The 23617-nt window shown below is 45.4% G+C and overlaps 2 protein-coding genes across 8 annotated transcripts in view; one reads left to right on the top strand and one right to left on the bottom strand.

Moving 5' to 3' along the window:
* Positions 1–138: 138 nt before the first annotated feature.
* The window catches only part of LOC135401165 (uncharacterized), a 110360-nt gene continuing 86881 nt past the window's right edge, over positions 139–23617 (top strand). Inside the window, exon 1 of the mRNA XM_064633404.1 lies at positions 139–285. The gene's annotated coding sequence lies outside the window, so the exon portion shown is untranslated. The remainder of the gene's footprint in view (positions 286–23617) is intronic.
* LOC135401158 (prestin-like) overlaps positions 1501–23617 on the bottom strand; it is a 75018-nt gene continuing 52901 nt past the window's right edge. For 6 of the 7 annotated variants that reach the window (XM_064633385.1, XM_064633389.1, XM_064633384.1 and 3 more), the window contains 18 exons: positions 14628–14857; positions 12162–12293; positions 11877–12036; positions 11604–11714; positions 9209–9399; positions 8947–9111; positions 8140–8295; positions 7988–8070; positions 7749–7896; positions 6908–7021; positions 6773–6850; positions 6055–6150; positions 5594–5700; positions 5436–5505; positions 3737–3846; positions 3521–3650; positions 2824–2878; positions 1501–1797 (listed from right to left, as the gene is read on the bottom strand). In XM_064633385.1, the coding sequence (XP_064489455.1) occupies positions 1673–1797; positions 2824–2878; positions 3521–3650; positions 3737–3846; positions 5436–5505; positions 5594–5700; positions 6055–6150; positions 6773–6850; positions 6908–7021; positions 7749–7896; positions 7988–8070; positions 8140–8295; positions 8947–9111; positions 9209–9399; positions 11604–11714; positions 11877–12036; positions 12162–12293; positions 14628–14857 (2261 nt within the window). In that variant the 3' untranslated portion in view covers positions 1501–1672. Of the gene's footprint in view, positions 1798–2823; positions 2879–3520; positions 3651–3736; positions 3847–5435; positions 5506–5593; positions 5701–6054; positions 6151–6772; positions 6851–6907; positions 7022–7748; positions 7897–7987; positions 8071–8139; positions 8296–8946; positions 9112–9208; positions 9400–11603; positions 11715–11876; positions 12037–12161; positions 12294–14627; positions 14858–19787; positions 19880–23617 lie in introns of those variants that run through there. The other variant, XM_064633391.1, reaches the window with a different exon arrangement.

Here is a 23617-nt window from a genome sequence, read left to right as displayed (position 1 = left end):
GACACACTCTGGACTTACAACTGTTGTTTGCCGTCAAGAACATGTGATTACACGTGGTTTCTTATCAGCCCGCCGGTAGAGCTGTTGCTGGCGCATGCGCGGTACAACCAATGAGAGCAGGTTTTTTAGAATAAACAACAGTTGTAAGTCTGGCGTGTGTCACGTCAACTCTTTTCTCATGTGCTCGCGTCCTTTTGCTGGTTTTCACGAACGAGTCCAGCCAACAGCCAACTAGCCCAGCAAGCAACCCTACGAAGCATTACGTATTTGCGAGAACAGCTGACGGTAAGTGCAATTAATGTGATTAAATTAATGTGATGGTTCAATGGCAAGTACTCAGGTTTGCTGTAAGCAGCATGGTGATGATACGCGGTGGAACACGCAGGACGTCAGAGACGCGTACAGCCTGCGTTCCCTGATCAGAAGCAACGGATGTAAAATGTGCATTTTTCACGTTTCTGAAGCGTTTAGCGACTTGACCCCGGCGTTCTCCGAGAACAGCGATGTCGGCAACGAACATTGCTAGAACAAAGAGAAAAATGAAATATCGCGGGCGCTTCCAGACCAGACAAGAAAACGACCGTTGACATCACAACTTTCGCGGAGCCAACTTACTCCAATAGGGTACTCGCTGAACTTGTTATAAGGAAGGGTAATAGGCTGTGTGAACGAATGTGATTGACGTTCTAGAGTGTTCTGATCATCAGTGGTTCAAACGGCTCTGCTGTAAACTTGTGTTTCCAATAGCGAGACTGCAGGAACTTTTTTTTTATTCGGTGTTAGCGCCGCGTAGCAACTATGGCTTCACGAGCATGAGCACATATGGAGAGAGGGCAGCAGGAAGGAGTGGGGAGACGGGGGGGGGGTTAGTATGCGTCCTGGGTCGACTTCAAGGGGAACTGTGGCGACATTCGTCTGGAAAGTCTTCGGAAAACCCAGAGAAAACCTGCGACAGCACAGCCGTCTTCACCTCCCAGCGACCTCCCAGTCTTCAGCACGACCAACAAGCGGGGCGCCTTAACCCGCTCGGCCATGCCGCTGGTACTGCAGGAACTGTTGTAACTCAATCCAAGAGCGGCGGTTGGAATGAGTTATTCAAAAGATGCGCGAGGTTTTTTTTACGTCCAATGTTTACTGCTGGTCTTGGAATTATGTAAGGGAATATATGCTCGTAGGCGGATTTCTAGTGTTCGCTTCGCTGTTCATTGCGTTCAGCTGTTATTTTCTACATACGAGCTCCACTGCTCTCCTCCAATGAACATCGATCCCATCAAATTTACCTGTGGCTACCGTGTCGACGCTTTTTAACCTCTAAGCGCATAATACATTAGTGTTTTTCTAGGGTATCTTACGCCTTGAGCACTTGGAAATGAGGTCCTTTCGAAAGCAGATTTCAATGCAGATTTAAAGCATAGGCGGCGTTGTACTTACGTACCTAACATTTGGAAGCCATGTTTCCCAAAGCAAAGCCCGCCCACACAACAGAAATCGGGAGAACAATTTAGCATTAAAAATATATTTATATTTTTCTATATATTTATATATAAAGAAATAAAAGCAAATGAATCTATACAATGACGTCGTTATGTACAAAACAGCTGCAAAAAATTGTGTATGTCCTTTGAGGTGATGGCACTGAGGTGGTGGGCGTCCGTTGTCGTTGTGGCAGCGTTCACAAGGGTGGGACTGGCACCTGAGCCGGCAGGTGCAGCACGGCGTCGTGGATGGTCGGGAATACGATGGGTTTCGAGAACAACTCTAGGAGCTTCGATCGTAGCAGCACTTTGTACATGGGCACTGTGACAGGAGCGTAACATGTCAGAGATGTGAAGTTAACTCCGGCTGACTAGTATACAGGGTGTTCAAAATTAAGCTTTCACGAGCGCTACGCAAACACAGCGATGACAGGAAACCGGATGATAACTTTACGCTACTTGTGTAAGAAACAGGTGCTGCTAATTATGTAGCACCTGTTTCTTACTCAAGGAACAGAAAAAAATAGTACGGCTTTTCTTTTGTTCGCCTATTTATAAAGTGCTAGTGAAAGCTTAATTTTGAACACCCTGTATATACAGGGTGCGTCACTGACCAGAATTCTTATAAAGCTATGAGAGCAAAATTTAGGGATGGATATTTTAACGCACGTGCGGGTTTGAGGATCTGTGAAAACTTGCAGCTAGGATAGTCTCTCAATCTGTCGTATCGCTTTTGCCCGAAATCTCCAAATTAAAAAAGTTAATGAATGGGTTTTAGGTAATTAGTCATCTTGTGGTTGTACACGTTCTTCGAGAGGATGTCCGCCTGGCAGTAGAACACAACTGGAAAAACGACATCTATGCTGCTCTCATAGTTTTATAAAAATGCTGGAAATGCTAAAAATAAACACCCTGTATACATATAAAAAAGGGGAGCAAACTGGGGACCAATTACAGCTTCTAGTCCCCTAGATTGAAATTATCTACTCCCAATTTTAGTCTGACTACCCTGAAATTTACTCCCCAGCACTGTAAGTAGTCCCTAAACTTCGCATATGCTTCCCTGCATTTAGTCCCGAAATAGTCCCCAGAATTAGCACCAGAATTACTCCATTTCTTAGAGCACAATACAAGGTAGCAGAGAAGTGCACAGCACGAATCAAGGACAGAAGAGAGACGATGAGAGACAAGTTCTTGTCTCTCTCTCATGTCCTTGTGTCGTGCTGTGCCCTTCTCTGCTGCCACGTATTACCAACAAGCCCAAATTATACACTCTTCCGTAATACAAGGTGCCGCGACTGTTGCAAATAGTTTAGTTAACGAGTATAGAAAAGGAAATGTTCCTCACCAGTGCAGCAGGCAAAGTAGACAGTTATATTAGAATCTCGCAATTCCATCAGTATCTGCAAATAAAAAGGGTAATATTTGGTATAGAAATAATGCGCAATTTCCACATGTTCTCAGAACATTTGGTGAGTTCTAGTGCATCGCACGCTATCATCTCCGCGCATTGCTCGAATCTGTTTTACGCGTGCGTACGTCCGTTGGATATCACCCAGATATCCATCGGACGTACGTGGAGGATATTCGGTGTTGTTGGAGACATCACTTTGATATTTATTAGTTGTCTCACGACTAAACCCCCAATTATTATTACTTTGATATTTAGATATGTTCATGGTATGTTGACGCACGTATTCGAGAAGTTATTGTAGCTGTCGAGGATACTGCGAACATATGCAGCACTTAATATCGCCACTGTTACGAAGCCGTTCCACGGGTTTGCGAACATCAACACCGACAACTACTTAATTCAACGGCAAAGAAGAGAACCGTCGGCCGTGGATGTCGAATGTGTGGATGAGGCAAATTGGAGTCTGCTCAAGAACCCGAATGAATAAAACAATTAACTGCATCATTGGGTATTGTGCCAAAGCCTTTAAATGCATAGGGCCGTCATGTGACCATGTCACGTCATCATAGGGTGTCACATGGTGGTAGCCCTCGCTTTCTGCACCACAAAGAGAAAGACCAACGTAACCTACCTCTCGCAACGTTTCTATTCCCGAAGAGTCTATGTAGACACACGCCGAGCAGTCAAAAATGACCGCCAGGACAGATTCGTCATCTACGGAGTCGTACTTTTCTTGCGGCTTCAGTAAACTGCTCGTCTCGCTGGAATGGGTAGAAGCCAGACACTTGATGCAACTGAACGTCACAGTCGACAACTATATATAAAAGACTACACTGTGTACACTCACTCATGATTGCCTATGATGACTTCCATGAGGGAGTTCTTGAACACGTCTCGGTTGGCAAAGTAGAAGGCAGAGCTGAAGTGGAAGATCTTCACCCGCGGAATTTCTTGCGCCTGAAGAAAATCAATTGATAAAAGTATTAAGGTATGATTAAGGTACGAGGTGATAAAGGTAAAGAGGAAAAGTACGGATCGCTTCGGAATCCCGCGCCATCCCCTTCACGCTAGCATTGTCTCTCGATCTGTTTCTAACAGGGCAAATTACCATTGCTATTTAGTTGCAAGCGACTGTTCTGGCCACTGATCTCTTAATAAGACAGTATGCGGGACACAGTATTGGCGAATTCGGGTGGTCATGGAATTTTTTTTTTTTTTTGCCAGATTTGGAGCAATCATGTTCGCTTGGTCAAAGCGAAGCAATCTCGCATGTTCGCGTGGCGCTTTCCCAGCGCTAGAAATTTGCCAGCTAGCACTTTTTTTCGCCCGGTCGTGAAACGATCGAGCAGCGGGTTGCCCAACTATATCCGGTGTCTTCACATCCGCACTGCAACGGTGGCGAGTGCACTAATTGCCCAGCACGTTCACGTGGTTTAGCCGACCATGGGTGCGTTTTTTATTCTACCCGGGTAACCCCCGGGTTACGCACCACGTGACCCGAGTGAGATGTCACGTGACCTGTGGGTAGGTACCCCCGTTTAGAAATTTTCGCCCATTACGAGTTACGCCCGTCACAGCGAACATGGCGGCAGAGGCAGACGACGTTTTTGACGAGGACATGATTGTAGAAGTTGCGGCACTTGTGCTGCTTGACGCATTTGACGAAGGGGAAGGTGATGACGAAGGAAGAAAAAGGCATGCATCCAACGAAACAATAGTCGTGCTAAAGCCACCGAAATATGCTCGGAATCCGAAAGTTAAAAGACGCGGGACTCTCACTTGACGTTGTGTGACGTCATAACCCTCTGCTACCCTGCTACCCACCTGCTGAGCTGGGTCAGTGAGAGTAGGTACCCAGAGTAACCCTCGAGCCACTAGAGTTGAATTTTCGCCGGTAGGTTATGACGTCACTTCCGTCACCCTCGATTTTTAGCCCAGTAAAGGTTACCCCAGCGTTACCCGGGTAAAATAAAAAACGCACCCCATGAAACCCGAAGACGCGCGTGCGGCGACCACAATGCCCCTAGCGTGATCCAAGGGACTAAAACCGCTAGATTCCTGGCACTCGTGTTCGGGTGGCAACGGGCACGTGATCCAGCTCGGCCGCCGACCTAGCAGTTTCCGAGGGCTAGACTGTGTTGCCACAAAATGACTACCCGAATTCGCCATATATGTTGCATTCAGCGATCGCTGTTAATACAGCCGCGATGACTGCAGCGCGTCACGGACACCTTGCATGGGCAGTTAGCAGCTCATGCACAGTCATGTTCCTGACTTTGCAGCTCCTTTCGTCGTTTAGGTCGTTAGTTTATCGTGTGTTCATACCCGGCTACCTCCAGCACGAGCAACCCTAGGCTTAGCGATTGGTTGCCGTCTTTATGCATATACTGACGTCGTGGAGCTCAGTTGGACGCGCTGGTTTAAAACAAGCAGCTATGTTTAGGGAGACAAGAGAACTGAGCAAAGATACAACACATCTGCAGAACAAAGTAATCCATTCTTTCATTTTGCAAGATCTGCAGTGGTGATAACGTCTGTACCCTTACCTTTTTGTACCTCTTTACATCAAGGTAGATATCGGTATTGGGAACCTGCCCAAGGAAGGCGACGTAAGGCCTGCAAATAATCGGAAATCTTCTGAAACACGCGCAAAGACAGGAGGCCGCAGTAGGTGAACAAAATGTGCGGAGTAGCGTAAACTTACACTAGTGTTCTTAGAATAACGGTTACGACGGAGAAACCAATTCCAGCCGCAATCCCGACATCGATGTCGAGTAGGACAACGGAGAGGAACGTAATGATCCATGTCAGCTGCAGAAGGACATTGTACTGGACGTTAGAGGTCACACTCAAGTATAAGCAAGTCATTGATGGCAGTCTATGTCGACACCGGAAAGCTCACGGTATCAACGTAACACGAAATGCAATGTTCAAATGCAAAGAACAGGCGCATGTCGCTTGCAATCCTCAAGTGCATTGCAATCCTCATATTTCCAGCGACTAAGCATGTTCTCCTTGACAGCGCAATCATTCCCCATCGTTCATTTAATGATATCCAACTGCGACATCCGTGCTAGCACCGACACTCCCAACCTTATATAAAGTCTGAAACCCCCAAGTGTGTAGACGTAAAGTTTTGATATAAAGCAGAATCGTGCTACTAACCGCATCGAGCCTTGACACTTGCCAGGTATGATAGCAATCTCGTACTTGGAAGATCATGCCCTTGAGAGCGACTATAATCACAGCTGACAAAATGCACTGCAATTAAACACAAAGATCTGTTACAGCGGAACTTGGCAGTTCAGCTGACAGCCGCGTCATGGCCGGTGACCAATGCTTTCACCGTTTGAAGGCGGCATTTGCCCCTGGTGGTATGCGGTGGACTATCTGGTTTATGTGCTGTGAGAGCTCAGAATAAATATACTTTCCAGGATCTATGCAACAACTATGCAGGACACTGTCTGAAGGCTATCGTTAAGTGCATCGTCACAGATGAGCGCTCTCTCCCCATATGGGTCAATCCCTGTGTCGTATCGTTACATGGACTACAAAGCCATCACTGAGCCTAATCATACTTGGCCTAGACCAATGCCCCTATACATAACAGAACGCCTGAGCTCTCTTTTGATAACGTCACGCTCCTGGACCGGCTGACATACATATTCAATGGGGGAGCTTTCCTCTTCTTCGATCTTTCGGAGACGTCACATCTATCAATCGCAAACTGCCACAGTATAGGGCCAGGTGCGTGACGTCAATTGCCTACTGTTATCTAGGTGGCATTGACTAGACAGGGCTGCCGGCCATAACGCCACCATGCAAGCATTCGAAGGTTCATATAAAAAAATTACGGCGTACGGAAAAAGAGGGCGCCACATACCTTCGGCAAGGTTTCGAAGAGTGGCCCTGCAACCAACATTATAACTATTACCACTATAGATGATATCACGCTGGAAACCTGAAAATTAATATGTCAACAGAGTCAGTCTTAACCTTAGAAGGCTCAAAATTCTACCTGTGTTTGGGCACCAGCCTTGTCTTGTACTGAGCTCCGAGACAGCGACACAGCACAAGGATAGCAAGCTAGAAAGGAAGTGACGAAGTTGGCTGCTCCAATGGCTTTCAGTTCCTAGAAATGAAATAAGATGTCAACACGATCACCAAGCAAAGTTCCACTTTAAGTGCCACTCCGGACTCTGAAAACAGCGTTCATTTTATTTAGTCCATGGAAAGAAGGTGCCTCAAGGATTCCATACGCGAAATTTCAATCCTGTTTGCTAACGCTGTGCACTTCTGTCAATTTTTGATGATCTGCTGAGCCTCCACAAGTTTCGATGACGGGAGGAGCGGGTAACGTAATCAGATCACAAGCCCACAAATTGCAATGATGTCATGTTCTGGAGAGGGCACTAGTCTCCTAGCAACGATGAGGGGGGGGGGGGGGTCACGTTGTGGAGAAGTCATGACACTGATCGAGAGAGGGAAATGGGAGAGATGTCTTCTCCCTCTTCTGTTTTCTCGAAGGTCGGAGCGGTCGGATGATATGTCACGTGGGGCTCCGCTAACGGAGTGTAAAACGTGACTCAGGACGCGAGGGGCAACAACGTTGCCAGATGAGAGCCGGGCGCTCCGTCGGAGCCTAACATGACGTCACAGTTCTCAAAAATAAAAATTTTCTCTGATTAAATTAATTAAAAATTAATTTTCTTAAGCCTTCGCGTCACGTAGAGCCAAAATATTTTGCAGGAATGTAAAGTGAGACCAGAAGATTTCAGTAACATAACTTTGGTAGGATTCTGAAGACACGAGATTTAGTCCGTAGTGGCACTTTAAGAGGGGGCACCCCTGAGACTCACTTGGTTCGGGTCTATTTGGTACTTGTGCTTCTTGCCGAAGAGCTTGGCCATTGAAAGGGCTATCGTGAAGGAGACTATGGCTACTACAAATGCATTCAAAATCAGTTTCGGTATCAGATCCAGACGCGGGATTTCTGGCGTTGGGAACCTACAGAAGAAGACAAGAAATGTTTTCAAGCTTAGCAGAGATCAAAATTTGAGCAAAAAGGCAGTTTCTCAGTAGGATCGTCGAGACGTACCCAGTGGGAACAAATCCCATGACTCGTACCCCGTACATATTGGAAAAGTCACCGAAGTAGCTGACGGCTGTACTGATGATTATCTGCGTCAAGGAATATGGTATAGCTTGCATGGCATAGACTGCGTTAATGCTACGCGTTATTGAACTTACCACAATGAGATCAATAGGAACGGGCATCTTGAGTTTCGCCCTGTACTTTGCATTGATGCACTCATGGACCACGATGCACGCCGCCATCGCTGCGATGGAAATGGCCAAGGTCACCAGATTCGTTGTAGGCAGCAGTTTTATCACGTCCGCGAATGTCTAGCGGGGACCAGAGTAACGTGGCATAAACAAACAGTAGGCTACATTCTGCAGCGTATCACATGCAAGTATAGCTCGGGGCTTACAACGCGAGCCGCATGCTCACACGCACGAGGTGCTGCCATCTCACGCCTGCCCTCTGGCGCCTTCGACAATGACGACAGATTTCGCCTGTGGTGTCCTCAACATTCATACACTGACCAAAAAGGGACCAGGCTAACCTGAACCTGACGAAGCTCTACATCTACCAAGGCAGAAGAAAATTGAGATTCCAACGTAGACTAGTGGTGGCGGGACTAGTGAGGGGACTGCTAATGGGTAAATAGTGGTGGTGGTGGTGACTGCTTGCTTGCTGAATGGGTAAAAAAAAATCTAATGGCACGTAGGAGACGCCGTGCCGCCCTTTCAGCCAATCGCCAAAGACGATCTCAAAACACCGTGGCCGTCGGTGTGGCCCAAGAACGGTTGGTGGAATTTCGAGGCTTATTCTCATAACGAACATCTTTAGCGATTACATAAATATTCTTAGTTATTACGCGTACCCGCGAATGGTGTCAAGGTTCGTTTCCTATAGGGCTAGCCATGTGGGCAAAGAGCTTGTCACACCAGAAACACTTTCTGTTCTCTCTGAAACTGGTCATACATACTTACATATATGCACTTGAAGAGACCGCTATACTGTCGTACGTTGATACCAAAGAGGCCTTTAAGTTGGGACAGTATCACTTGCACAGCCGCACCCGTTGTGAAGCCAGAAACCATTGGCTCAGACATGAAGATAGATAAGATACCCAAGTGTAACATGCCCATTAAAATCTGTGAAAGAAGCGTCGCATGTACACACATCACATCTCACATGATAGAGAACACCAAATACACGGGGAATCTATTAAAGATTCGCTGTGTACATTACCTGAATTATTCCTACTATGAACGCCAGTGCGGTTAGTACTTCCATACTTTGTAGTGGAATGGGGTCACTTGTGGAGTCCCCTAGCGTTAAATCAGACCCATTCAAACCTAGTTGCTGGTAGTCTTCGGGGGTTATTGCTCCCATTTCCGAAACCGCAGACGCAGAAAGTAAACTTATAACAGCGAACGTTCCTGAAAACATGAATGCTCGAATAAGAAATGCAAGACGAGGATTGCTTCTTTGAGAAATAAGGACGTGAGATCGTGTTGATTTATGTAAGTACGCGGAAAAAAAGAAGAAGAAGAAAAGACGCAATGTAGACACTGATATAAGACTCTATGGTTTCGGTTCCCCAGGTGGCCGAGTCTTGCTCTTCACTATATCTTGTCACCAACATCGTAACAGATAAACGAAAACAGCGGTTGTTTTCTGTGCCTTCCGCAGCTACTATATTTGCATCCCCGTCGAGACAATTCAATTCAAAAGTGGAGATAACCGTAAACCACTGATATACCGGGTGTTTCAGTTAAATCCCCGGGCTAAATAATTCGCGAACCGGTGCACCAATCGAATAACTTTCTTTTTTACAAGTATCTGTCCAATACCGCCTACAAGACGCGCACCGCGTGAATGAGCGGGAGGCGCTCATTATTTAAATAAAAATTCAAATGAGTTTCGCGAAAAAAGATAACTTCTAAAGCAGGGCGCCGTCGGCATTAAAATGGGTACTACCCCTTCTGGGACCTTCAGTAGATACCTTTTAGAGAAATATCTGCAACCGAAGCGGGTCATTTGTTGCAGTAATTAATTGGTTTCGGTTTACATCTTTTTGTCGCGGCTGGTCGCGGTGAAGCGCAAAAGGACGCTCTTTCACTCCCATGTCCACCAATGAATTACACCAATGAATTACGTCCTTTTGCGCTTCGCCGCGACCAGCCGCGACAAAAATACGTAAACCGAAACCAATTAATTACTGCAATAAATGACCCGCTTCGGTGGCAGATTTTTCTCTAAAAGGTGTCCACTGAAGGTCCCAAAAGGAGTAGTACCCATTTTAATGCCGACGGCGCCCTGTTTTAGAAATTAGCTTTTTTCACAAAACTCATTTGAATTTTTATTTAAATAATGAGCGCCTCCCGCTCGTTCACGCGGTGCGCATCTTGTAGGCGGTACTGGACAGATACTTGTAAAAAAGAAAGTTATTCGATTGGTGCACCGGTTCGCGAATTATTTAGCCAGGGGATTTAACTGAAACACCCGGAATAAACATGTTCAAGTTGCTAAAGAAAATTTCTATGCCTAAAAGGAAAATAAGAAACGTTCGCGTGTGAGAGGTCCTAGAGGTAGCACACCGTTGCTTCAGGAGCCACGAGGAGTGCTGCTGCTGGGAATTCGATTAATAAGACAGATGCGGCTTTCCAGTGCTCGTCCGGCGGCGTACGCAGTAAAACGTACTGCTTGCGACAAGCAGAGTTGTGCCGAACTCTTTACAAGTAACTCGTTACTTGGTAACAGTTACTTTTTTTGGTAACGAAGTAACGATTCAGTTGGTCAAATTGGTAACTCGTTACCAACGTTACTCGTTATTTTTCTTCAGCGCGGGGGAGCACATTTCGGCACTCCGCGTGGCGCAATGTGTGCAGATCTGACCTGTGTTACCCACGACCACGTGTGACTCAAAGTATCATTGCAATCCCTCGCTGGATGTGTCGTTGTCCTTTCTCTTATTTCCGTAATCTCCGACCACCACTCCTTCCAAAGAAAGGGGAACCAATTGTGCTATGGCTACAAAAGCGCGTTTCGACTTCTCTGTCTTTGCTAAGCTTCTGAGCGCCCTAAATAATGACGCAGCCCCTCGTCTGTTTTTGGGAACCGTTGGTGATCGGTGGCACGTAAACCGGTGTCTTTTTTTTGTGTTTTCATAGTCTCCGATCACCCACACTTCGGAAAGAAAGGAGAGTCCAGGCAAGCTGATATAGACTCATGGTAAGGGGTCGAGAGACACGGAACAGGAAGGACGGACGACAAATTATCAGACTCAGCAAAAGGTTTATTACAATGACCCATACCCAAGACGCGACGCAGAGGGGCAACAAGACAACTCGTTACCTGTGAGTAACGAGAACTCGTTACTTTTCTATGTCTGTAACCAGTAACGTATTTAGTTACTTTTTTCTGAAGTAACGGGTAACGGTATTTAGTTCCTTTGTTTTTGGTAACGGGCACAAGTCTGGCGACAAGGTTGTCTGGAATCTCCTGTCAGTAGTTCAGAGGCCCATATTTCCTTGGCTGCCCTCGGAAATGTTGTTCCAATATTGTATTTAAAGAAAGACCATATGCTGCAAGTGTTTATAACTCAATATAAATGGTCTTGAGGGGAGTGCGTTCAACCTACCTACTGATACGTGACGGGACGTCCCCATAAGAAAATAGACGAGTCCTGGGAAAGCTGACACGTACAGACCATTGATGGCTCCTGCACCTGCTAGCACGCCATAGGCTAAGCCTAAAAAGAAGGCAGGCAAAAGAAAAGTCATCTACCATAGGATTCGTCCGGAAATTAGAGTGACAGTCTGCATGCATTGACTATATCTGCCTCGGTGCGGATAAAATGATGCGCAAACTCGCTACACGTTTGGACCAACGAGTAAAAAGAGAAATAACAAACCTTGTGGTATGTGCATGATGCTGACTGTGATACCAGCCATTATGTCTTTGACAAAGTACTGACTAAAGGAGTAGCATGGAAGCCATTGCAGCACTGGGAAGATGGAGTACAGGATGCTTACAGGAGTGCACATGCAGCAGGACAACACTTTTCGTTTCACCTGCGAAGGATAATATGAGCTCTACCCTACATGACTTGGCAGCACATTGTTTTATCTTTCATGTACCGCGTATGTAAATGTTTTCTCGGAAGAATTTATTGAAGATAGTGTTCTTCAAGACTTACCTTTTGCACAACAGTAGAATCGGGAAAGTCATCCCCAAATTGTTTAACTATGTCTTCTTGGTTCATGGCTTGACGGTGGATCCGGATCCGCGGCCTCGTTGTATCAACATTGTTGTTCGTTGAACTGAGGTCCTGCGTGAAGAATGCGCCCAACAATGGAACGAACTCGCATAAACCGTCGAAAAGTGGAAAATCCACACTCTAAGAAGAAAAAAAAAAAAAAAGAGATAAAGAAGAAAAGAGTAAAATAGGGAGTAATTGCAGCTTCTAGTCCCCTAGATTGCAATGTACTCCCTATTTTAGTCGCATAACCTAGACATTTATTCCCGAGGACAGCAAATTGTCACTGAACTTCGCAAATGGTCTTCCGAATGCAACAGACTACGTAATTATGTGCTCTTGGTCAATTTGATAGCATAACGCTGTATAACTCAGCCATCTTAGAAATTTTCAACACACACAGAGTAACAGTTAGGGCTTCTTTCTTCGCAAATTGTGCCCTATGTATGTCGCAAGATTTTATATCACTCGATAGATCACTGTTGACGGCTTGATTCGAAGTATTTTCATGCATGCACACGAATTATCTACATGGAACTGTTAGAACAAAGCGTGAAATGCAGTCTCCACTCTGTGAAATTCATTTACCACCCGTACATTTAGTCCCGAAAGGGACTAATTTTTGTGGCAATGCATTTAGTTCCAAAGAGGAGTAGAATTACTCTTTTTTTTCTTAGAGTGCAGCCGACTTTTTAACCATAGACTGTACACCTCTACTGGAACCCAGTAGAAGATCAGACAGTGTGGGAAATAGCGGATGCTGTTGATCAATTTGTATGGCGCTTGCTTTCACCGCCTCCTTGCAGATATTAGAGTTTTAGTGCATCGAACGCTATCGCCTTTGCGTACGTAAGATATAGCGTTGGCGGTTCTGCGCATGCACAAAACAGAGCTTCGCGCATTGCGCAGAACCACGAACGATGCACTAAAACCCATTATTAAACGCTGACACTTTTTTGACACATCGGGTATACCGGGTTACAAGAATAAAACAAACAAAACTGCCAAGTTTGACGTAAAAGACGCAGTAATTGTTATTCACATTTTGAAGGTCCGCCTTTCAAAAGTTCTGATTTCGAAGTGCTCAAAGCAACCACGTCTCACATGATTGCAAAAATATGCACAGTTCCATTTAGCGGTACGTGTGGAGAAGCCACTTTTCAAAATGGCCGCATTTTACACATCCCGTGGCCGTGTTTCGCGCAGCATTAAACGAGGAAATTCCTGGGGCGCGTTCATGGCAGCACGTGAGCACCGTAGCATCGTAGTGCCGCTTATTGCAAAAGCACGGGCTGCGCTACGATCAAGAGAACCTTTACACGATGAAGAATGCAACGAACCTGAATTTCTCCTTCGACAATGCATATTGAAGGTGGTATTCCTGCAGGCTTGTCCATCTGCTCGGAGCGTACGACTGAACGTTGTAGCGACCCCATTTCGTCTGAGTGTCAGTCAGTGTCAGCGTCATATATCCCCGAAAATTCCCGGTTTCACCATGTACTGTTCACTGATAAGGTTTACGTAAGACTCTAATCTCTTTCACCTCTTTACCCTACCCTTCCCTTACAGAGTCATTCCCTTGTTGATAAGACCGGTTCCAATATTGTCCGTTTTTCAGGGCACTTCTTGAATCACTTGTCAACGTGTTTTGTATCCCTACAGCACAGCTAGTGAGTGGAAGGCTTTGCTTTAGATGCGTTGTTGTCTGCTGCCGGTATAATAATGACTAGATGGACGGAGGGATTGATAAGGCAAGGAAAACGCACACAAAACGGCTTAACTTTTTGTAACGGATGTCGTGTTATTCCAATTACTCCTCCGAAGCGAACTGAACCACTGAATTGGTTCGTACCCTTGTGTCCAGTGACATACGCGTGGAAGGAAACTGGAAGTGTACTTTTCGGGGAAAATACGCATGTGGCTTTCACGTCGTACCTGACTTCTTTGGGGACGTTTACGTTAACGTAAAAAACAACTTGCCTTTTCCTTCAGATATCATGTTATGTTTTGCCTGCAGCCAAAGTCTTGGTTAATTGGGGTGAGGGTCAACTAGTCAAAGTACTGCTACATGCGTGCTCAATTAATATGAAAAATTCGATACCATTCGCTCATCAGTTCTGTCAGTTGCATTAAATTAAAATACCATTTGATTAAATATAATTAAATAACGTTAAAATAGCACTGCTCTATGTGACACACTGAGCTGGATGTGACATCACTAGGCCGCTGAGGCTCCACGTGACATCTACGCCACGGGTACGCTTGGGAGCTTGTACGAGGCAATTGGGACATTGAGTCACGGCCTCTCATGGTGAAACCATTCCCGTTCTTGATCAACACTACGTGGGGCTGGCTTCACCTAGTAGACAGGCCGAATGTCGTTTAAATGGCGCCCGAACCACGTACCTTGGCGTCGTTCATGATCCACCAGGGTAAAACCACGGTGGATCCGGAAAGTGTTGGCTCGTGGATGCCTTCCGACGAGCGCTCGATGGCGCCGTAGCCTTCTTCGGCCATGCTAAAGCTGCGGTTTATGTGGCCCCTACGTGATAAACAACGATCTGATGGCGACGTTCCGCCTCCACTGTTTTCTCCACCGCCCCCGTCGCCTCCACCAGTTCCCTCGCGATTCGAGTCTGCAAGTACAAATCAAAAGGAAGAGTCACAAAAATTGCTCCTCTTGCACAATCAGTCAACAAGCCACAGTGCATTCGAACACTAACACACACTGATGGACCTACGGAATGCCGACAGGACAAAGCTCAAGGAGCTAGCTCTTCTTGCTGGGTCGCTTCTCGAATATTACCAAACAAAACACAATTTTAGAACAGCGGTAAAGCCCCAGTGCCGGTTCAGTGCAAGTGTGGTGTGTGTTTTTCCTCCGTCGTTTTTTAGTCCCGGCAATGGGATTTTACCGGCCTCGTCGTCGGTTGCGACAACTTTGGAAAATGGCCTCGTACAGCGAATGATGTTGCATCAACGTTACCCGAACGCTGAAGTGTTGCAGCGATATTTCGTACCTTCACTGTACTTGTCACTGTATCAATGTGTCTGCCGTATTTCAAAGGATGCGTAGAGCTATCATTGTGATTCTGTTGCGTGAGCTATGTTGCACATGGTACATTGAGGAAACGTCGCGATTACAATGTGTAATAGAGATGTCACCTGTAGGCAACATCTGAAACATTGCAGCAGCATTGAAACAAACATATCGCTGCAATGTTGCACTTTTTGCATATGCAACATTGCCGAGGCACTTCAGTGTTTCAGTAACACAATGTTTGCATCATCTTGTTCTATCTGTGATTCCCACCAATAAACAATAAAATGAAATTTTCGGAACTTCCCGGTGATGTTCACCCGTCATTTATCAGTCTGTTTTTGACGATGTGTTCAAATAATGCGGCAATGTTTCATGTACAAATGGAATGTTTCCGCAATGCTTCTATTTCAATGTTGGTGCAGTACTTCAGATGTCGGATTTTAGAAACGTTACGGTTATGTTGCTGCGGCAATGTTTCACGTGCTGCAGTGAGGGGACATCACAGTTAGATGCTGATGCAATGCTATTGGAGCAATATCGTAGTAATGCGACAACAGCAGACCTTCAGTAGGAACTGAAAACTAAATAAAAAAGTAAATGCAGGCAATATGTCGAAGAAAAAATAAAATATAAGATGTCAGAGAATGTTTAGTGTGGCCATTATGGACAGGGTCCTTTATAGTGCATACATAAGATCATAAACAGTACACCTGTTGACCAGTGAATCCATACACCATACATGAGTCAAAGTTGAATTATAAGCATGACCAAGTAGACAGAAATTATAAAAATAAAGTGAGTGTATGTATGTAGTATGAGCGTATGCAGTGCTTGCTAATTACTAGGTATCCAACAAAACGACCTTTTACAACATTTCTTATTTCAGGCAACAATCGATTCCATTCGCTCACGCTGCGCAAAAGAAATGAATGGGTCTGGGACATTTCGGTGCAGGACATTTCGCTACACGGACGTTTCGGTGCGCCGAAATGTCCGTGCACCGAAATGTCCGCACCGAAATGTTCTGCACCAAAATGTCCGGATCCCCTCTCGTGGTGAGTGGTTAGAATGATCATCTTCCGCACCAAGACTGGGAGGTAGCACGGGTTAGAATCCTGGCCGTGCTGTCGACGATTACTGAAAGCATACTGTACTACGAGGTGTTACTGACACTGCAGTGTTCCTACTGTGTTCCTTTTGTAACGTTGCTACAATGTAAGATAACTGGTCATTAGCAATGTTGTCTCTGTAACATTGTTGCAAAATAACGAAGGTGGTCCTTAGCAATGTCACATCAGCATTGCAATGTTGTTTCCACAACATTGTTGCAGCATAACGAAGGCGGTCACTAGCAACATAACATCAATATTGTATGGCAATATTGGTGCAATGTCACTGCAACAATTTTTGCTGACTGGGACACCAGTGATCACCGTTGTGCAGACAGCCGTCTTGTGTGGGATCATAGAGTACGCCACGACGTTTAATTTTCTTTTCTTTTTTCTGAATGTATCACCGCGGTACCACCTTAGTCCAACAGCAAGAGCGATTGCACCTTCTACCTCTCTTATTCATCCGCTTCTTTGCCCTCCCACTGACACCCCGAGCTGCAGACATGAGAAGGGTGGCCGCACTTCCTCTGGATATCTTTCTAGTTCCCTGGTTTCCAGCACCCCAGGAATGGTACAAGTACCAAAATATACATGGGCCGCCTGTGTCAAGTTAATAACGATAACTGGTACTACCAGACTACATTCACGTGTAGATACGCATTTGAGAACAGTATCCGAGGATGCTTTCTTGCTCAGGACTTTGTCAGGAGGCCTTCCCGGTTCGAAAGGGGCTAAGGAAACTGTTGGCGATACCCTGAGGAAGGTGCTTGCCTTCCATGCGGATCTTGGTCAGAGCATTCATTTTAGAGCACGAACAAAAAAATAAATAAACGAATAGTTTGCCCAACTTTTTGCGAGGAATGCTTGGAACAGGTGGCCCTGCTGTAATAGAAAACAATCTACTCTCCCTTTTCAGTGTCTTTTTGCTTTCACGGTCATCCGTGTGATTAATATGACATGCACTGGCACAGTACTATTCTGGTCGATGTGAAATGATAGTGCCCTGCACGACTGCTGTGGGGCGTCTTTATTTCTAGACTGCTGCTCCTCTTACTGAGGGCGTGCATGATATTCGATACAGGCAATATAGGTACATAGATTCACAAACCGTTCGGAGACCCCTTCAGAGTCACGCTGCGGACTGGCGCCGTGCTTTTCCTCATCGGGCTAGAGTGCGTGAATTCACACAAGCAGTCTTGCAGTAAATTTTTTTTGTAGAAAAGTAATTGGCAAGGCAGTGCTAAAGCTTCGCTTAAACTTTTTACGGAGCTTCGCCAGTAAACCAAAGAACGAATGACTACGTCATAAGTTACCTTATGCGATCTCTGTATGGGGTTGGATTAAACCAACTATGCCCTCAGCAGCGCGATTCAGAAGCGTCTGTGCCTTATATAAAACCGGCGATGCATGAAGAAAAAAGAAGAAGAAGAGGAAAAAAAAGGAAGTTCAGACGTGCGCACAAAAGAACAGATGCCTACTTTGCGTTGCCCGTGCCTTCATTTAATGCATATAGTGTATACATGTTACGCATGCGTGCAGCGCATAATGGCCGTTTGCTGCTCGACTGAACCACTTTTTTCTTTTTTTGTCTGACTTAGTTCTTCTGCCTTTCAGACACAAAATGAAGTCTCTGTGAAATTTCATATGCAATCGTTTCATATGCGTTTCGAACAAATCGTCTCACGCGTCAATAAATGAATGAATATATGCCGTCCAGAGCAAGGAACCACTTTTTCCTCCATTTCATGTGACTCACGCTTGAATGCAGTATCATTTGTCGAATTCAGCGTGCAAAGTTATCAAAAAAGGCTCTTCTACCAAACATATGAAAACACATGCAGTTGGACGTTGAAAATTGCAACATTCCGCATTCTTGGCAGTGCCTTCGCAATTACCCTCAACAGGAAAACAACGTGCCTGTTTCTCAGAGAAAGCCTAGCAACACGATATACTGCGTTCAGACATCTGTTGTCAGAATATGACGGAGTTTCGAAGGGAAGCCGTCACGATCACGCGCTAACACGCTGCGTTGTTGTTCAAGCTCACGGAAGTTTGCACACATCGTCGCGCAAGGCCTTAGGATTGTACAGAGCTACAACGTTTTTCTTTACACGCGTCCTAAATGTTATAGGAAAATACCGGGAACAATGTAATTTCTGACAAGGATCATGCTACACTGGACATGCACCGACCATTTGACCAGTTGCAGTTGTCTCACGCGCGCGACGTAAAACCATCAATTACCGTGACAGGTTGTTTTCGTGTTGATTATTGTTCGCGTCTTGAACGCAATTTTGTTTTACGAGCTGATTTGCGTTGTTGGTAACGTTTCTCTGATACCGATATATTTTCGAATGAATTGACGATACAGTTGAAACGTACGTCCCATATTTAATTTGCTTTGTTTGTAAGTATAAAAAAAGTTAGTCGATTCAATGGGTTTGTCGAGATCTTACGTGTTTTGGGGAGTCACTTCTTCGTGTTGGTTCACTGAAATGCACGGGGCTGCAGCTCACTAAAGCGAGTACACGACGGCGAATATCTTGGGAAAAATTAGCGGCGAATATCACTGCGCCATCGTCCTTTCGTGCACCCAGCGGGGTGACGCCCACCGTTTTCTTTTGTTTACTGCAAATAAGAAAAAACCCAAACATCTGGGCGTACCACCGCGGCAACCCGTACATAAACGGTGCCAGTGTAACGAGAGGGACTCCGTCTCTGGCGCTGCCCTCATTTTTTTTTTATACCACTAGATTGGCAACTGGTGGAACTGCAACCGGCTGACAGTCTGCGTACGGTAATGACAAACTTACGAATACGGCTGTTTTAACGCTGTTAGTCTAATTCAATTAGTGTCATAAAATAGTGGGTAACTTCGGCCTAATGTAATCGCACAAACGCTCTAAATAAAACTGAGTGCAGGGTGTATAACCATTATAACAGGCTGTATATTAACGATTATTAACGCAGCACGGGTGTTAATACATTGCGTATTCTTGCGTGGAAATGGCATATCGCAACTCTATTCCCGGAACAGCTGATTTTAAACACGCCGAATTGCTATGAGAGACAGCGTGACCTTGAAAATGAACGGCGCCGAATGACAGCTCACTTCTAAAGCGGCCTCATATTCCCTGCAAATACATTTCTTTTACGGACGATAAGAAGTTGTTACTTTACGAACACCATCGTATATTTAGAATACACGGCAGTATAGACGTGGGGGCGATCCATATTTCGCCTAGGAGGAAATGACAGTGATGGGTTTTTACGCGAAAAATTACCCATTCCGTATACACGGCCACAAGAAATCCCACAGCACCCAATCGGTGGTAAAAACATGGATGTGACGTATCAAGGTTACGAAACCAATGTGAAAGACAACCACGAGTTGGCTGGAAATGCGCTTACCGGCAGCAGACGTGCTTGCAGATGGGTCCGTCACTGGTCGATCGAGTGCCCGGATGTATACACTACGTCACCGTGACGACGCTGTCGTCTGCATTCGCCCACCAGCGCCACTCCGTTATTTTTCTTTCTTTTTCACGTCTTCCGTGCATTTCCATGACGTACCGTGTTTTTTCTTTTCTTTTTTGTTGCTTACCGACCTTTCCAAGGCTATGCAGAACTGCGCGTCGGCTTTCAGAGCGCTGCCTTCCGTTATTCCTATTTCAGTTCGCGGTTTCCCTCATCGCTGATTGTGTTTCGTTTTCTCCAGGCACACGTCGAGAGCGAGAGGTTCGCCCGTTGGCATCAAGGAAACGGCGAGATTTCCTGATCGCAGATGTCCCGGAGTGATTTAAATTTTCACGGCAAAGGTCGTTATATCTGAACCAGCCTTTATTTTGCCGTTTCAGATGAAGTACTGAAGGCGCAACATTTATGCCATTGCGATCCATTTGTCTCGTACTGCACCGAAATATTGCTTCTCAATGTGAAGCCGAAGTAGCATAAAAATAATTTCTGGACCGCAATCTACAATTCGTTTGGCAACCTTGCTCCCCGAAGGCGGATTTCAGTCTCCTCGCCACAACTGCTGGCAGAGTTCCAAAGTTGGGTGCACGTGATTGGGTGAAAGGGAGAGACACTCTCGCGCTGTGGTTGGCGCTGTGGCTGGGAGAGAGAAACGCAGACTCTCGATGACGTCACTTGCTCTCGCAGAATCCGAAACTATGACGTTTTGCGGGTTTTTTGGAGAAATCGTGAAATCACATAATGTTCACTGACGGCATTTTTGGTTACTTACTGGGTCGTTAAGCATGGTTTGATTTATAATACAAGATATTATTTTCGCTGTGCTAAGTGGCACTTTAAATCACTCGCACAGCAAGGTACCTTTGGCACAAGATATGCTAAGCGAAACCATTCAACAAGGTTACTGAACGAAGCCTGTACGTCGGATACGGATCGGATATATATATATATATATATATATATATATATATATATATAACAGCTACTTTTGCTTGATCGAATTACGGCAGTCGTCGGTAAAGTGTGCCAGTATAAGAAGTCAGAGTCGTTACTTTCCATGATACCTTTGTTGGGAAAACGGCCAGTGAACACAGGGACAAGGAGCTAATTAGCACAAAAGTTTAGCAGTTATCCGGGATTTCGAGTCTGCACTACGGGTCCTGCCGCGACATTCTCGAATACGCTACGACAGTTGTCGCTGCGCACGGGGTAGGATAAAGTTTGGAGAAACCACGGGTTGACGTGTCTGTCTACTCACAGCGAAGCAATAAAGGGGTATTCTTAGACCGGCATGGGTCCAAAGAAGGAACCACGTGCGCCTCAACCTTGAAATGTTACCCCCTTTACTTGGGACAGGGACCAATGGGGCCACATCACGTGCAATAGGTAGAGAGAGGGAAACTGGGGAGCTGCGCAGAGAGCTGACCTACTTGCATAGCGTATACCCAAGAAGCCCGGAGAAGAATGCCGAGCATGTTCTTTCTAAGTCAACCATATCAGCAGAGAGACAGAACGAAGAAACGAACGTTCGATTGTTGAGGTCTCCATTCTGTTCCCAAAACTCCGCGATATGCTACCCACGTCCAGTACACAATGGCTCGGGTGTGTACTGCTGTTCGTACCATGCGTACGATGTCCAACGTTTGACCTTATTTGAATTTCCCCTCCAGGAACTATTGTTCGCTCTCACTCCTAGGTGGCAGCACAATACTCAATCGCATCCCGCTCTGCGATCGCACGTTAATTGCGGCTCTGCGGTCGACGTCACATTGGACTTTGCCACAATAGTGAAAAAATGTGTTTCGTGCACAGGTTCACTTCTGGCAACTTATAGGAGTGCAGAGCAGTATTACGAACATTGCGAATGTTCAGCTACAGGAACGCTGTGATTTCCATGTTCCTTGGTGCAAAAACTACTATGTTTTCTTTTGTGCCCATGCTTATAGTCTTGTTTACCATGGAGTTCACCCACCAGCCAGCCTGCATTTAAGCCATATTATCTATGTTGCGGAGGGTGTTGCGGCTTGACGTTTTTTGCGCTCTTAATGGCGCGCTCGAGTTGGAACGTAAACAGATGGTTCGGCGTAAAATCAAGTGTGGTAATAAATCCCGAGGGAATCGCGGGAATCGAGCACACCACTATACGTGTGCCAGCGTCCGAGGCACCGTGGAACACGTCCACGTCTCTTGATCACTGCTCTTGGCGTGATTGCTAGAAAATTTAGCTCCTTGAGAGCCAGATTCTTTTGCTAAAAGGTCACGTCGCACAGCAGGCCGGAAGCGCCTGAAGCACTACAGCGAGGGTGGCCGCCATAATGCAGAAGCACAGTGTTTTCCGCCAAGCTTTCCACGTATTTCATGCAAAGACAAGCTTTTACAAGCTCTGGATGCCCTTAAATGCGGCATGCCAGGAAGCGATTATGAGTGCCTATGTAGCCTTCTTCGCGGTTGTAAAGTGTCTGCATCGTAAAGTTAGGAGAACCCGTCCGGGGCATGAGACCTATTCAAAGTCTATCAGATAGCCTACTCATAATTAGACTGGGGCAAGCAAGATAAACAGAGCTGCGACAGCTACAATGTACCGTGGCATTTATGGCCTTCGATTCAAGTGGGACATCACTCTAACAGATGCAGGAGGAGAGCTTGTTCTGCAGCGTACATCTTCGCGTTTGATCAACTCGTGCGACACCACGTCTCAGGAAGATATATATATATATATATATATATCTTCCCGAGACGGGATATATATATATATACTCATGGAACGATGGCGACAGCACCAGAGGACACGTGTTTCGCCGTGTTTGCGGCTCGTCAGCTCTGGGTAGCTGCGTTTCTTTAATGGCTTTTTTTTCTCTCATTATATATATATATATATGTGTGTGTGTGTATATGTATATATATATATATATATATACATGATGACGATGATATGGGGATGACTTCCGCATCCGATGATAATATAAAATTTCACGATGTTTCACAGTATAGGATCATTCCAGGTGAAATGATCCAAACAGGCTGTTCGTGATGGGGGATTTTAGGTAGGTTGGTGGTAGGGATTTTTTTTCCGAATAAGAAAAGAAAAGAAGAAGAAAGAAAAAAAATGCAGACTGTAGAAGGCTTCGAGGGAAGAACAGCTTTCGAAGGTTTCTGTTCAAAGTATACTTCTTCAATATTTAAAAGTGCTCGAAATGTTGCGCCGAGTGAGAAAGGTGTACCTTACATTTTCGCGATTAATTGGTCTGTGCATAATTCTATTTATTTATGGTGCCCATGAACAGCGGTTGCCTAGGCAGTTCTATACAGCAGTTCTGTAACGAGGTCCCGAAACTTTATACCAAAAATTTTTTCCAAAATATGCATGCAAATACACGTGGCGTGAAATGTCTAAATATGCATAAAATATGGAGAAATATAATGATGCCGGAATGCTTCGGATGTTTTTGAGTATCTTGGGACTGTATAAATACACAAACTGTCGCGTTCTACAAATGAAAACGGACATTCCATATGGGCAATTAGAGCGTGCACACTCAGGTATTCATGATAGAAAGCATGCCATATTTCAACCACTCAGGTATTCCTCGTTGGTCATTGCAGTATGCCACATCATATCTATACTCAGCTTGTAAAAAATGGACACACACACACACACGCATACATATGCAGTTTTTCGTGGGACGAATATAACGTGGGACAAAAAGCTTCCTGGACAGTTAAGATATATCAGAGTTGTGTCCAACTCGTTACAAGTAACGGTTACC

Source organism: Ornithodoros turicata, chromosome 7 (genome assembly GCF_037126465.1).
Source record: "Ornithodoros turicata isolate Travis chromosome 7, ASM3712646v1, whole genome shotgun sequence".
NCBI lineage: Eukaryota > Metazoa > Arthropoda > Arachnida > Ixodida > Argasidae > Ornithodoros > Ornithodoros turicata.
The sequence above is the reverse complement of the archived record's forward strand: the minus strand, read 5'-3'. Positions and strand labels throughout refer to the sequence as shown.